We start from the raw sequence: 13,921 nt of genomic DNA on the forward strand, positions 1-13,921 counted from the left end.
GTGTTCTAATCTAAGAAGTGGTAGGAACACCTGTTTCCAGTGGCCTATTTCTTCTATTGAACCCTTATTTAACCAGGTGAGTTGACTGAGAAGACGTGATATTACAGTATCTATTTAGAAAGCAGAAGCGGTTGATCATCTTGCATCTCATTGTTGGTGGTCTGTACTCTCTTGGCCAGGGGGTTTCACGTGGAAAAACATGGCAATCTCAATGTGACTTCCTTCTTTAAGTAAAGGATACATAACTACCGAAGACTAGAAACATCTGTGAAGATATGTTGCTGATGAGAACGGAGACGAATGCAGTGGCTAGCTGGCACATTGATTAGAGGGGAGGTTATAGTCTGTAAACACACACAACCCTATTTGTATCCAACTGCAATGTTTAGCAGAGTCACAAAGACCGCATGAGGCATCAAATGAAAGGAAACCATCGCTTCCTGACAGTAATCTGACCCCTGGCCAGTCAGGGCTGGTAGAACCAAATGCCTTTGGTCAGGAGGCCAGGAGTAAAACACTATTATTTAACTCAGTGTCTAGGGTCGGATTTAGATTAAATTGCAGTCTCTCGGGGATGTGAAAATGTGGTAAAGATTTTGTGAAACAAGCGATAATTGTGTCCCTTTTCCCTTTCGCACTTAAGTGTGCGGTCTTGTGGCCATGGTGCCTCCCGGCTGTACACTCGTAGAAAAAAGGGTTCCAAAATGGTTCCAAAATGGGTTCCAAAAGGGTTCCAAAATGGGTTCCAAAAGGGTTCCAAAATGGTTCTAAATGGGATCCAAAAGGGTTCCAAAAGGGTTCCAAAATGGGTTCTAAAAGGATTCTAAAAGGGTTCTTCGGGCATTTTGTTGTTGTTCCCCATAGGATAACAGTTTTTGGTTCCAGGTAGAACCCTTTTGGGTTCCACGTAGAAGCCCTCTACCCAGAACCAAAACAGGTTCTTCAAAGGGTCCTCCTATGGGGACAGTTGAAGAAACCTTTTTAGGTTTTAGATATTTATTACATTTATTTATTCCACCTTTATTTAACCAGGGAGGCCAGTTGAGAACACCTTTATTTAACCAGGTAGGCTAGTTGAGGACAAGTTCTCATTTACAACTGTGACCTGGCCAAGATAAAGCATAGCAGTGTGAACAGACAACAACACAGAGTTACAAACATACAGCCAATAAAACAATAGAACAAGTCTATATACAGTGTGTGCAAATGATAAGGGAGGTAAGGCAATAAATAGGCCATGGTGGCGAAGTAATTACAATATAGCATTAACACTGGAGTGAAATTACAATGTAGCAAGTAAACACTGGAGTGATAGATGTGCAGAAGATGAGTGTGCAAGTAGAGATACTGGGGTGCAAAGGACCAAGATAAATAACAGAATGGGGATGAGGTAGTTGGATGGGCTATTCACAAGATGGGCTATGAGCAGTGATCTGTGAGCTGCTCTGACAGCTGGTGCTTAAAGCTAGCGAGGGAGATATGAGTTTCCAGCTTCAGTGATTTTTGCAGTTTGTTCCAGTCATTAACAGCAGAGAACTGGGAGGAAGCACCTTTCTTTCTAAGAGTGTGGACTAGGTCAGTGGTAGCCCAATTTTTAATTTTATTGTTAGGAACTCAATGGCAAGTTTTAAACTTCCTCTTGAAAGTTGTAGGTAGTAGAATACACAAGGCTGGATGTTCCTCGATGTTGGAATACCTGGTCACTGTGGAGCCTCTGCTCTTAACTAAATATCTTATACCTGTATGTTGGGGCGGCAGGGTAGCCTAGTGGTTAGAGCGTTGGACTAGTAACCGGAAGGTTGCAAGTTCAAACTGCCGACAAGGTACAAATCTGTCGTTCTGCCCCTGAACAGGCCCCTAAATAAAAACCTGTATTGTACCAAAATCATTAAAAAAAAATATATATAAAATAGTACACACGGACATAACAATCAATGACAGAACAATTTTTGTATTTTTTTTTTACCTTTATTTAACCAAATTCTTATATTCAATGACGGCCTAGGAACAGTGGGTTAACTACCCACTGTTCCTAGGCCGTCATTGAATATAAGAATTTGGTTAAATAAAGGTAAACATTTTTTTTAAAAATTGTTCTGTCATTGATTGTTATGTCCGTGTGAACTACTTTATATATATATTTTTTTAATGATTTTGGTACAATACAGGTTTTTATTTATTTAATTAATTTATTCACTAACTCACCCACGTTGGACATCCCTCCCTTCTGTGTGATCTTGTCTATGGCAGGTTTCAGCTCTCTGGAGTTAGTATAGGCCTTCAGACTGAACTCTGTGACCGGATCATCTCTGTGGCGACAACAACAACAACAACATGCATTTCAGAAAGGAAGGAACGAGAAAGGACGAGAAGAGAAGAAACAGATTGAGGCAGAAAGAGGAGAGAACCTAAGAGAATGCCATACCCACTGGTCACACTGGTTGAATCAACGTTGTTTCCACATTGAACCAACGTGGAATTGAACTACCTACCATTGAATTGATGTCTGTGCCCGGTGGGTAGCCACAGGTTCAGTGAGGTTAGACTACCCCATAGACGTACATGTCAGGTCCATAATTATTGACACCCTTGATAAAGACTGGATCAAATACATTATACAAATACTGAGCTGTACTGTATGTGTGTGACCTTTATTTAACCAGGCAAGTCCGTTAAGAACAAATTCTTATTTATTTACAACGACGGCCTCCCCCGGCCAAACCCGGACGACGCTGGGTCAATTGTGCGCCGCCCTGCGGGACTCCCAATCACGGCCGGATGTTTGCTTTTTTTTTGTGGAAAATTATATTTTATACTAATACAATCGCTCAGTGAAATAGATTTTGTCCAACAAGTCATATTTTTTTCCTTTCTCTAAATGATAGGGGTCAAAATTATTATTTCAATACCTTTCAATAACTCACTTTGCAAGGATAACGGCACTGAGCCTTTTTCTACAATGTTTTATGAGATTCTAGAACACATTGGGAGGGATCTTAGACCAGTCCTCCATACAGAATCTGATTAGAGAACACATTGGGAGGGATCTTAGACCAGTCCTCCATACAGAATCTGATTAGAGAACACATTGGGAGGGATCTTAGACCAGTCCTCCATTCAGAATCTGATTGGAGAACACATTGGGAGGGATCTTAGACCAGTCCTCCATACAGAATCTGATTGGAGAACACATTGGGAGGGATCTTGGAGCATTCAGCCATACAGAGTCTTCGCCTCTTAAATTCAAGCCACGGGTTAGTGGGGTTACTTACCCCTATTGGATCATATATATATTTAGGGGTTACTCACCCGTATTGGATCATATATATATTTAGGGGTTACTCACCCGTATTGGATGACGCCCATCATGGGTCCGGCCATGCCCACGTTGATGACCTGTGCCACCTCAGCCAGGAAGTCCTTCTGGATCTTAAAGCGCCGCTTCCCAATACTCCAGCTACCGTCCATCAGCCATGCTATGTCAACTTTACAGTCTGCCAATCAATCAATTAATCAATCAATCAATGTGATATCCCAATACTCCAGCTACCGTCCATCAGCCATGCTATGTCAACTTTACAGTCTGCCAATCAATCAATTATTCAATCAGTCAATGTGATATCCCAATACTCCAGCTACCGTCCATCAGCCATGTTATGTCAACTTTACAGTCTGCCAATCAATCAATTAATCAATCAATCAATGTGATTTCCCAATACTCCAGCTACCGTCCATCAGCCATGCTATGTCAACTTTACAGTCTGCCAATCAATCAATTAATCAATCAATCAATGTGATATCCCAATACTCCAGCTACCGTCCATCAGCCATGCTATGCCAAATTTACAGTCTGCCAATCAATCAATTAATCAATCAATCAATGTGATATCCCAATACTCCAGCTACCGTCCATCAGCCATGCTATGTCTACCTTACAATCAATCAATCAATGTGATATCGTAGGGCTTATAGGTTATAACACATAATAAACAGCTATCCAGTCTAGTCCCAGTTCTGTTTGTGCTGTCGTGACAACTACGGTGTACGTGTGTGTGTGTGTATGTGTTGGTGTGTGTGTGTACGTGTGTGTGTGAACATACTTGGGTCTCCCTGAGTAACAGGCTCTGGGTCGGCCCGGGGTAGTGAGTCCTGCTCTCTCACACTGAAACCTGATGACAGACAGAACAGAAGATGACAGACAGAACAGAAGATGACAGACAGAACAGAAGATGACAGAAACGAAGATGACAGAGTACAAGCATGTCAAACATCACATAGAGAAGACAATGCCCTACATAAGGAATGTCATCATGCTTTTTCCAACTGAGACATTACACGATAACAGACGACATCTAAGGATGGATTCATTATATATTTGAGATCTTAACTTCTTGTTCTGGTGAGCCATATCTGTTTCTGTCTAACTGGTGAGCCATATCTGTTTCTGTCTAACTGGTGAGCCATATCTGTTTCTGTCTAACTGGTGAGCCATATCTGTTTCTGTCTAACTGGTGAGCCATATCTGTTTCTGTCTAACTGGTGAGCCATATCTGTTTCTGTCTAACTGGTGAGCCATATCTGTTTCTGTCTAACTGGTGAGCCATATCTGTTTCTGTCTAACTGGTGAGCCATATCTATTTCTGTCTAACTGGTGAGCCATATCTATTTCTGTCTAACTGGTGAGCCATATCTGTTTCTGTCTAACTGGTGAGCCATATCTGTTTCTGTCTAACTGGTGAGCCATATCTGTTTCTGTCTAACTGGTGAGCCATATCTGTTTCTGTCTAACTGGTGAGCCATATCTGTTTCTGTCTAACTGGTGAGCCATATCTGTTTCTGTCTAACTGGTGAGCCATATCTGTTTCAGTCTAACTGGTGAGCCATATCTGTTTCTGTCTAACTGGTGAGCCATATCTGTTTCTGTCTAACTGGTGAGCCATATCTGTTTCAGTCTAACTGGTGAGCCATATCTGTTTCTGTCTAACTGGTGAGCAATATCTGTTTCTGTCTAACTGGTGAGCCATATCTGTTTCAGTCTAACTGGTGAGCCATATCTGTTTCTGTCTAACTGGTGAGCCATATCTGTTTCTGTCTAACTGGTGAGCCATATCTGTTTCTGTCTAACTGGTGAGCCATATCTGTTTCTGTCTAACTGGTGAGCCATATCTGTTTCTGTCTAACTGGTGAGCCATATCTGTTTCTGTCTAACTGGTGAGCCATATCTGTTTCTGTCTAACTGGTGAGCCATATCTGTTTCTGTCTAACTGGTGAGCCATATCTGTTTCTGTCTAACTGGTGAGCCATATCTGTTTCTTCCTAACTGGTGAGCCATATCTGTTTCTGTCTAACTGGTGAGCCATATCTGTTTCTGTCTAACTGGTGAGCCATATCTGTTTCTGTCTAACTGGTGAGCCATATCTGTTTCTGTCTAACTGGTGAGCCATATCTGTTTCTGTCTAACTGGTGAGCCATATCTGTTTCTGTCTAACTGGTGAGCCATATCTGTTTCTGTCTAACTGGTGAGCCATATCTGTTTCTGTCTAACTGGTGAGCCATATCTGTTTCTGTCTAACTGGTGAGCCATATCTGTTTCTGTCTAACTGGTGAGCCATATCTGTTTCTGTCTAACTGGTGAGCCATATCTGTTTCTGACTAACTGGTGAGCCATATCTGTTTCTGACTAACTGGTGAGCCATATCTGTTTCTGTCTAACTGGTGAGCCATATCTGTTTCTGTCTAACTGGTGAGCCATATCTGTTTCTGTCTAACTGGTGAGCCATATCTGTTTCTGTCTAACTGGTGAGCCATATCTGTTTCTGTCTAACTGGTGAGCCATATCTGTTTCTGTCTAACTGGTGAGCCATATCTGTTTCTGTCTAACTGGTGAGCCATATCTGTTTCTGTCTAACTGGTGAGCCATATCTGTTTCTGTCTAACTGGTGAGCCATATCTGTTTCTGTCTAACTGGTGAGCCATATCTGTTTCTGTCTAACTGGTGAGCCATATCTGTTTCTGTCTAACTGGTGAGCCATATCTGTTTCTGTCTAACTGGTGAGCCATATCTGTTTCTGACTAACTGGTGAGCCATATCTGTTTCTGTCTAACTGGTGAGCCATATCTGTTTCTGTCTAACTGGTGAGCCATATCTGTTTCTGTCTAACTGGTGAGCCATATCTGTTTCTGTCTAACTGGTGAGCCATATCTGTTTCTGTCTAACTGGTGAGCCATATCTGTTTCTGACTAACTGGTGAGCCATATCTATTTCTGTCTAACTGGTGAGCCATATCTGTTTCTGTCTAACTGGTGAGCCATATCTGTTTCTGTCTAACTGGTGAGCCATATCTGTTTCTGTCTAACTGGTTAGTCGCTATCGTTTTCCTGCGTTGTTGGATGCAACGGACTGCAAATCAACTACTTAAAAATCATTCAATGTGATTTTCTGGATCTTTGTTTTAGATTCCGTCTCTCACAGTTGAAGTGTACCTCTGATAACAATTACATGCTTTGTAAGTAGGAAAACCTGCAAAATCGGCAGTGTATCAAATACTTGTTCTCCCCACTGTATATACAACATATTTTAAAGGCACACGTAGCCTATATATCAATAACATACACACAAACTATCTAGGTCCAATAGGGGAGAGGCGTTGTGCCGTGAGGTGTTGCTTTATCTGTTTTCTGAAACCAGGTTTGCTTTTTATTTGAGCAATTTGAGATGCAAGGTAGTTCCATGCAATAACGGCTCTATATAAAACTGTACACTTTCTTGAATTTGTTCTGGATTTGGGGACTGTGAAAAGACCCCCGGTGGCATGTCTGGTGGGATAAGGGATAAGTGTGTGTGTGTTAGAGCTCTGTTTAATTTGACTATGCAAACAATTAGGGATTTTCAACACATTAATGTTTCTTATAAAAATAAGAAGTGATGCAGTCAGTCTCTCCTCAACTCGTAGCCAAGAGAGACTGACTGCATAGTATTTATATCAGCCCTCTGATTACAATGAAGAAAAAAACGTGGCTCTCTGTTCTGGACCAGCTGCAGCTTAACTAGGTCTTTCCTTGCAGCACTGGACCACACGACTGGACAATAATCAAGATTAGACAAAACTAGACCCTACAGAACTTGCTTTTTGGAGTGTGCTGTCAAAAAAGCAGAGCATCTCTTTATTACGGCCCAGACCTCTCCCCATCTTTGCAACCATTGAATCTACAGTTGAAGTCAGAAGTTTACATACACTTAGGTTGGAGTCATTAAAACTCGTTTTTCAACCACTTCACACATTTCTTGTTAACAAACTATAGTTTTAGCAAGTTGGTTAGGACATCTACTTTGTGCATGACACAAGTAATTTGTCCAGCAATTGTTTACAGATTATTTTACTTATTATTCACTGTATCACAATTCCAGTGGGTCAGAAGGTTACATACACTAAGTTGACTGTGCCTTTAAACAGCATGGAAAATTCCAGAAAATTATGTCATGGCTTTAGAAGCTTCTGTGGATGTATTTCAAGGCCTATCTTCAAATTCAGTGCCTCTTTGCTTGACATCATGGGAAAAGCCGAAGAATTCAGCCAAGACCTCAGAAAAAAAATTGTAGACCTCCACAAGTCTGGTTGATCCTTGGGAACAATTTCCAAATGCCTGAAGGTACCACGTACCAGCTGTGGTTGCTGATGCATATATGGTTGAATCATCAGCATACTTGGACTCACTTTGTTTAATGCCAGTGGCAGGTCATTGGTGAAAATTGAAAAGAGTAGAGGACCTAGAGAGATGCTCTGTGGTACACCACACATTACATTTTTGACATTAGAGATGCTTCCATTAAAGAAAACCCTCTGTGTTCTATTAGATAGATAGCTCTGAATGGCAGAGGTTGAAAAGTCATAGCGCATACGTTTTTTCAACAACAGTTGAATAATATCAAAGGCTGCACTGAAATCTAACAATACAGCTCCCACAATCTTCTTAGGATCAATTTCATTCAACCAATCATCAGTCATTTGTGTCAATGCAGTACATGTTGAGTGCCCTTCTCTATAAGCATGCTGAAAGTCTGTTGTTAATTTGTTTACAGAGAAATAGCATTGTATTTGGTCAGGCACCATTTCCAACAGTTTGCTAAGAGCTGGCAGCAAGCTGATAGGTCTGCTGTTAGAACCAGTAAAGGCCTCTTTACCACTCTTGGGTAGCGGGATGACTTTGGCTTCCCTCCAGGCCTGAGGACAAAGACTTTCCTCAAAGCTCAGATTAAAGATATGACAGATAGGAGTGGCTATAGAGTCAGCTACCATCCTCAGTAGCTTTCCATCTAAGTTTCCAATGCCAGAAGGTTTGTCATTGTTCGTCATCAATAACAATAATGTTTCCTCCTCTCATTAACTTTACAAAATGTAAAGTTCCAATGCTTTTCTTTCGTTATTAGTTGTTTTATGCATGAATATAATGGCTCACTGTTCGTTGTTGGCATTTCCTGCCTAAGTTTGTCTACTTGTCCACTTTGTCCACAGTTTGTCCACACAATGAAATAATCAATTAAATAATTGGCAACAACAAAATGGTTTTGTGATGAATAAACCATCTGATTCGATGAAAGATGGAGTTGAATTGGTCTTTCTGCCCATAATTTCATTAAAATACTCCAATTTTTTTCTTCCATCATTATTTCTGTCATTGATCTTGGCTTCATAATACAGTTTTTTCTTCTTTGTGTTGAGTTTAGTTACATAGTTTCTCAGTTTGCAGTAAGTCAGCCAGTCAGATGTGCAGTAAGTCAGCCAGTCAGATGTGCAGAAAGTCAGCCAGTCAGATGTGCAGTCAGACTTATTAGCCACTCCTTTTGCCCCATCTCTTTCAACCATACAGTTTTTCAATTCCTCATCAATCCATGGAGCCATAACAGTTCCAACAGTCAGTTTCTTAACAGGTACATGTTTATCAAATAATTGGAAGAAGCAATTTCATAAATTCATTAATTAAGTGCCTGGATGCTCCTAATTAATCACATCAGACCAACAAATATTTTGAGCATCATCCACATAAGAGTCACAGCAAAATCTTTTGTATGATCTCTTATACACTATTTTAGTCCCAGCTGGTGGATCTTTGTCTTTCCTGTATATAGCCACTATATTGTAATCACTGCATCCAATGGGTACGGATGGCTTTAGTTCTACCTGGAACCAGAGGTTTCTTCATGAGAGGGTTCTAAATGGAACTCGAAGGGGTTATCATACAGGGACAAATCAAAGGGTTCTCCCATCTGGACAAACAACATAACTCTGTAACCAGGGGGTTCATGACAGGGTTCTATGTAGAACACAAATGGACAAAATGAAGAACTCACAAGAGTTCCTTGTGAGAGGTTTCTAATGACAGGAACAAATGACAGAATGTCTATTGGTTCTCATGTTTTAACAATCTGTATTACACCCCAAAGATCCAGTGGCATAGCAGGAAGTTCATGCCACTGGTAAACTACTAGTCAGGTAAACTACTAGTCAGGTAAAACTACTAGTCAGGTAAAACTACTAGTCATGTAAACTACTAGTCAGGTAAAACTACTAGCCAGGTAAAACTACTAGTCAGGTAAAACTACTAGTCAGGTAAACTACTAGTCAGGTAAAACTACTAGTCAGGTAAACTACTAGTCAGGTAAAACTACTAGTCAGGTAAAACTACTAGCCAGGTAAACTACTAGTCAGGTAAAACCACTAGTCAGGTAAAGCTACTAGTCAGGTAAACTACTAGTCAGTTTGAAAACACGTGATTAAACTAAGCTTCAGGCATCATTGATGACGTACTTCTGATAAAGTGATACATTGGCACACTGCTTTGAAGTTTCCTGCTCAGTGATTTCGACGCCTCAGAACTTCGGCATTAAATGTAACATCACTACTGGTTACCAGTGAAAACACAACGAAGGCTAGTCGGCCAGCATAACCAGCTAGACCATGCTGGTCAGACAGCATAACCAGCTAGACCATGCTGGTCAGACCAGCATAACCAGCTAGACCATGCTGGTCGGACAGCATAACCAGCTAGACCAGGCTGGTCAGACCAGCATAACCAGCTAGACCATGCTGGTCAGATAAAGTTGACCAGCACGGACCAGCTTGAAATGTATGCTGGTCAATGCTGGGGGTTTTTAAGCTAGGAGGTGCTACATTATCTCACCTGAATCAAAAGGGTTCACTTCTGGTTTCCAGGAGTCCACTGGTCCCACTGTGTAGAGGATTTTAAACAAGCTGAGCGTTAGCAAGGTCAAAGGCATAGCATAGCACTCACCCTTCTCAGGATATATTGTGTGTATAACACTTCATAACAATCAGGACAATATCTGGGACTGTTATGACATATTATCACAATGGAAAGGCAAAGCAGCAGTCTACAGTATGGCTTAGTCTCGTCCCCAGGCTCAATACTAGCTAACCCTGACCCAGTTTAGTGTAGTCTCGTCCCCAGGCTCAATACTGGCTAACCCTGCCCCCAGGCTCAATACTAGCTAACCCTGACCCAGTTTAGTGTAGTCTCGTCCCCAGGCTCAATACTAGCTAACCCTGACCCAGTTTAGTGTAGTCTCGTCCCAGGCTCAATACTAGCTAACCCTGACCCAGTTTAGTGTAGTCTCGTCCCCAGACTCAATACTAGCTAACCCTAACCCACTTTAGTGTACCCTCGTCCCAGGCTCAATACTAGCTAACCCTAACCCAGTTTAGTGTACCCTCGTCCCAGGCTCAATACTAGCTAACCCTAACCCACTTTAGTGTACCCTCGTCCCAGGCTCAATACTAGCTAACCCTAACCCACTTTAGTGTACCCTCGTCCCAGGCTCAATACTAGCTAACCCTAACCCACTTTAGTGTACCCTCGTCCCAGGCTCAATACTAACTGGCGGTGGACAACATTATGATTAGTACAACTAAAAATGGCAAACTTGAAACTTTAAGGGCTACCCACCTCTACAGTGGTGAAACTGTAAGAGCTACCCACCTCTAGAGTGGTGAAACTTTAAGAGCTACCCACCTCTAGAGTGGTGAAACTTTAAGAGCTACCCACCTAGAGCTACCCACCTAGAGCTACTCACCTAGAGCTACCCACCTCTACAGTGGTGAAACTGTAAGAGCTACCCACCTCTGGAGTGGTGAAACTTTAAGAGCTACCCACCTAGAGCTACCCACCTAGAGCTACCCACCTAGAGCTACCCACCTAGAGCTACCCACCTAGAGCTACCCACCTCTACAGTGGTGAAACTGTAAGAGCTACCCACCTCTAGAGTGGTGAAACTTTAAGAGCTACCCACCTCTAGAGTGGTGAAACTTTAAGAGCTACCCACCTAGAGCTACCCACCTAGAGCTACCCACCTAGAGCTACTCACCTAGAGCTACCCACCTCTAGAGTGGTGAAACTTTAAGAGCTACGCACCTCTAGAGTGGTGAAACTTTAAGAGCTACCCACCGCTAGAGTGGTGAAACTTTAAGAGCTACCCACCTAGAGCAACCCACCTAGAGCTACCCACCTCTAGAGTGGTGAAACTTTAAGAGCTACCCACCTCTAGTGTGTGGTGAAACTTTAAGAGCTACCCACCTAGAGCTACCCACCTAGAGCTACCCACCTAGAGCTACCCACCTAGAGCTACCCACCTCTAGAGTGGTGAATCTTTAAGAGCTACCCACCTCTAGTGTGGTGAATCTTTAAGAGCTACCCACCTCTAGAGTGGTGAATCTTTAAGAGTTACCCACCTTTAGAGTGGTGAATCTTTAAGAGCTACCCACCTCTAGTGTGGTGAAACTTTAAGAGCTACCCACCTAGAGCTACCCACCTCTTGAGTGGTGAAACTTTAAGAGCTACCTACCTAGAGCTACCCACCTCTAGTGAGTTGAAACTTTAAGAGCGACCCATCTAGAGCTACCCACCTCTAGAGTGGTGAAACTTTAAGAGCTACCCACCTAGAGCTACCCACCTCTAGAGTGGTGAAACTTTAAGAGCTACCCACCTAGAGCTACCCACCTCTAGAGTGGTGAAACTTTAAGAGCTACCCACCTCTAGAGTGGTGAATCTTTAAGAGCTACCCACCTCTAGAGTGGTGAATCTTTAAGAGCTACCCACCTCTAGAGTGGTGAATCTTTAAGAGCTACCCACCTCTAGTGTTTTGAATCTTTAAGAGCTACCCACCTCTAGTGTGTGTTGAATCTTTAAGAGCTACCCACCTCTAGAGTGGTGAAACTTTAAGAGCTACCCACCCAGAGCTACCCACCTCTAGTGAGTTGAAACTTTAAGAGCTACCCACCTCTAGAATGAGTTGTGTCTTGTGGCTCGGGGTCTGTGGACTGGGGTGCTGGAAGATACAGACAGAGAATATAGATTCGTCATTGATCCAAAGACGTGACCATTTTTCATTCAGCCAAATGTTTGGATGTGTGTAGTAGTATTTTCTGTTGGATGAGCTTGAAAAGCCACATCCTGCAGGTCTCAGTCCTGTTGGTCTCAGTCCTGTCGGTCTCAGTCCTGTCTGTCTCAGTCCTGTCTATCTCAGTCCTGTCTGTCTCAGTCCTGTCTATCTCAGTCCTGTCTGTCTCAGCCCTGTCGGTCTCAGCCCTGTCGGTCTCAGCCCTGTCTGTCTCAGCCCTGTCTGTCTCAGCCCTGCCGGTCTCAGCCCTGTCGGTCTCAGCCCTGTCGGTCTCAGCCCTGTCGGTCTCAGCCCTGTCTGTCTCAGCCCTGTCTGTCTCAGCCCTGTCGGTCTCAGTCCTGTCGGTCTCAGCCCTGTCTGTCTCAGCCCTGTCTGTCTCAGCCCTGTCGGTCTCAGCCCTGTCAGTCTCAGCCCTGTCTGTCTCAGCCCTGTCTGTCTCAGCCCTGTCGGTCTCAGCCCTGTCGGTCTCAGCCCTGTCGGTCTCAGCCCTGTCGGTCTCAGCCCTGTCTGTCTCAGCCCTGTCGGTCTCAGCCCTGTCGGTCTCAGCCCTGTCTGTCTCAGCCCTGTCGGTCTCAGCCCTGTCGGTCTCAGTCCTGTCGGTCTCAGTCCTGTCGGTCTCAGTCCTGTCGGTCTCAGTCCTGTCTGTCTCAGCCCTGTCGGTCTCAGCCCTGTCTGTCTCAGCCCTGTCGGTCTCAGCCCTGTCGGTCTCAGTCCTGTCGGTCTCAGCCCTGTCGGTCTCAGTCCTGTCGGTCTCAGCCCTGTCGGTCTCAGCCCTGTCGGTCTCAGCCCTGTCTGTCTCAGCCCTGTCGGTCTCAGCCCTGTCGGTCTCAGCCCTGTTGGTCTCAGTCCTGTTGGTCTCAGCCCTGTCTGTCTCATTCCTGTCGGTCTCAGAAACCAGCTCTTCATTTAAAATGTAGATGCCTTCAACAGTTTCACCAAACCTAACCCTTACCCTAACCCAAACCTAACCCCAAACCCAACCCTAACCCCAAACCCAACCCTAACCCTCACCCTGATAGAACTAACCCCCACCCTAACCCCAACCCTGATAGAACTAACCCCCACCCTAACCCCAACCCTGATAGAACTAATCCCCACCCTAACCCTAACCCCAACCCCAACCCCAACCCTGATAGAACTAACCCCAACCCCAACGCTAACCCTATAGAACAGATGGGTCCAGGCACTATAATCTGCAGCTCAATGTCCTGAACTGTAGATGCCAGTTGAGCTTGTGTCTTGTCGTGGGTCCGTAAAGAGCTTGGTTTGGTTTGTGCATTGAGACGTGTGTATTGGTAGGAGTACTGCGATGCACAAAAGCAAACCTTTAGAAAACACCCGAACCACACGGTGACGGACAATTCTTGTTTTACAAAAACAAACTTCACGAGCAAAATAAAGTGAATGACAAAAAAAAAAAAGGTTTGATCCAAAAATAAAGATTTTGATCAGCCACACCATACAGTATGTGACTGACTCATATTGTATGTATAAAAACAATCAAATCTT

At 43.5% G+C, this 13,921-nt stretch overlaps 1 protein-coding gene across 6 annotated transcripts in view; it reads right to left on the reverse strand.

The window, feature by feature from the left end:
- Positions 1-13,921, reverse strand: part of vit (vitrin) — a 107,081-nt gene that overhangs the window by 8,368 nt on the left and 84,792 nt on the right. For all 6 annotated transcript variants that reach the window (XM_036945957.1, XM_036945955.1, XM_036945961.1 and 3 more), the window contains 5 exons: positions 12,293-12,340; positions 10,180-10,227; positions 4,101-4,169; positions 3,347-3,494; positions 2,206-2,309 (listed from right to left, as the gene is read on the reverse strand). In XM_036945957.1, coding sequence (XP_036801852.1) covers positions 2,206-2,309; positions 3,347-3,494; positions 4,101-4,169; positions 10,180-10,227; positions 12,293-12,340 — 417 coding nt within the window. The remainder of the gene's footprint in view (positions 1-2,205; positions 2,310-3,346; positions 3,495-4,100; positions 4,170-10,179; positions 10,228-12,292; positions 12,341-13,921) is intronic.

This window comes from Oncorhynchus mykiss, chromosome 16, assembly GCF_013265735.2.
Source record: "Oncorhynchus mykiss isolate Arlee chromosome 16, USDA_OmykA_1.1, whole genome shotgun sequence".
In the NCBI taxonomy this organism is placed as follows: Eukaryota; Metazoa; Chordata; class Actinopteri; order Salmoniformes; family Salmonidae; genus Oncorhynchus; species Oncorhynchus mykiss.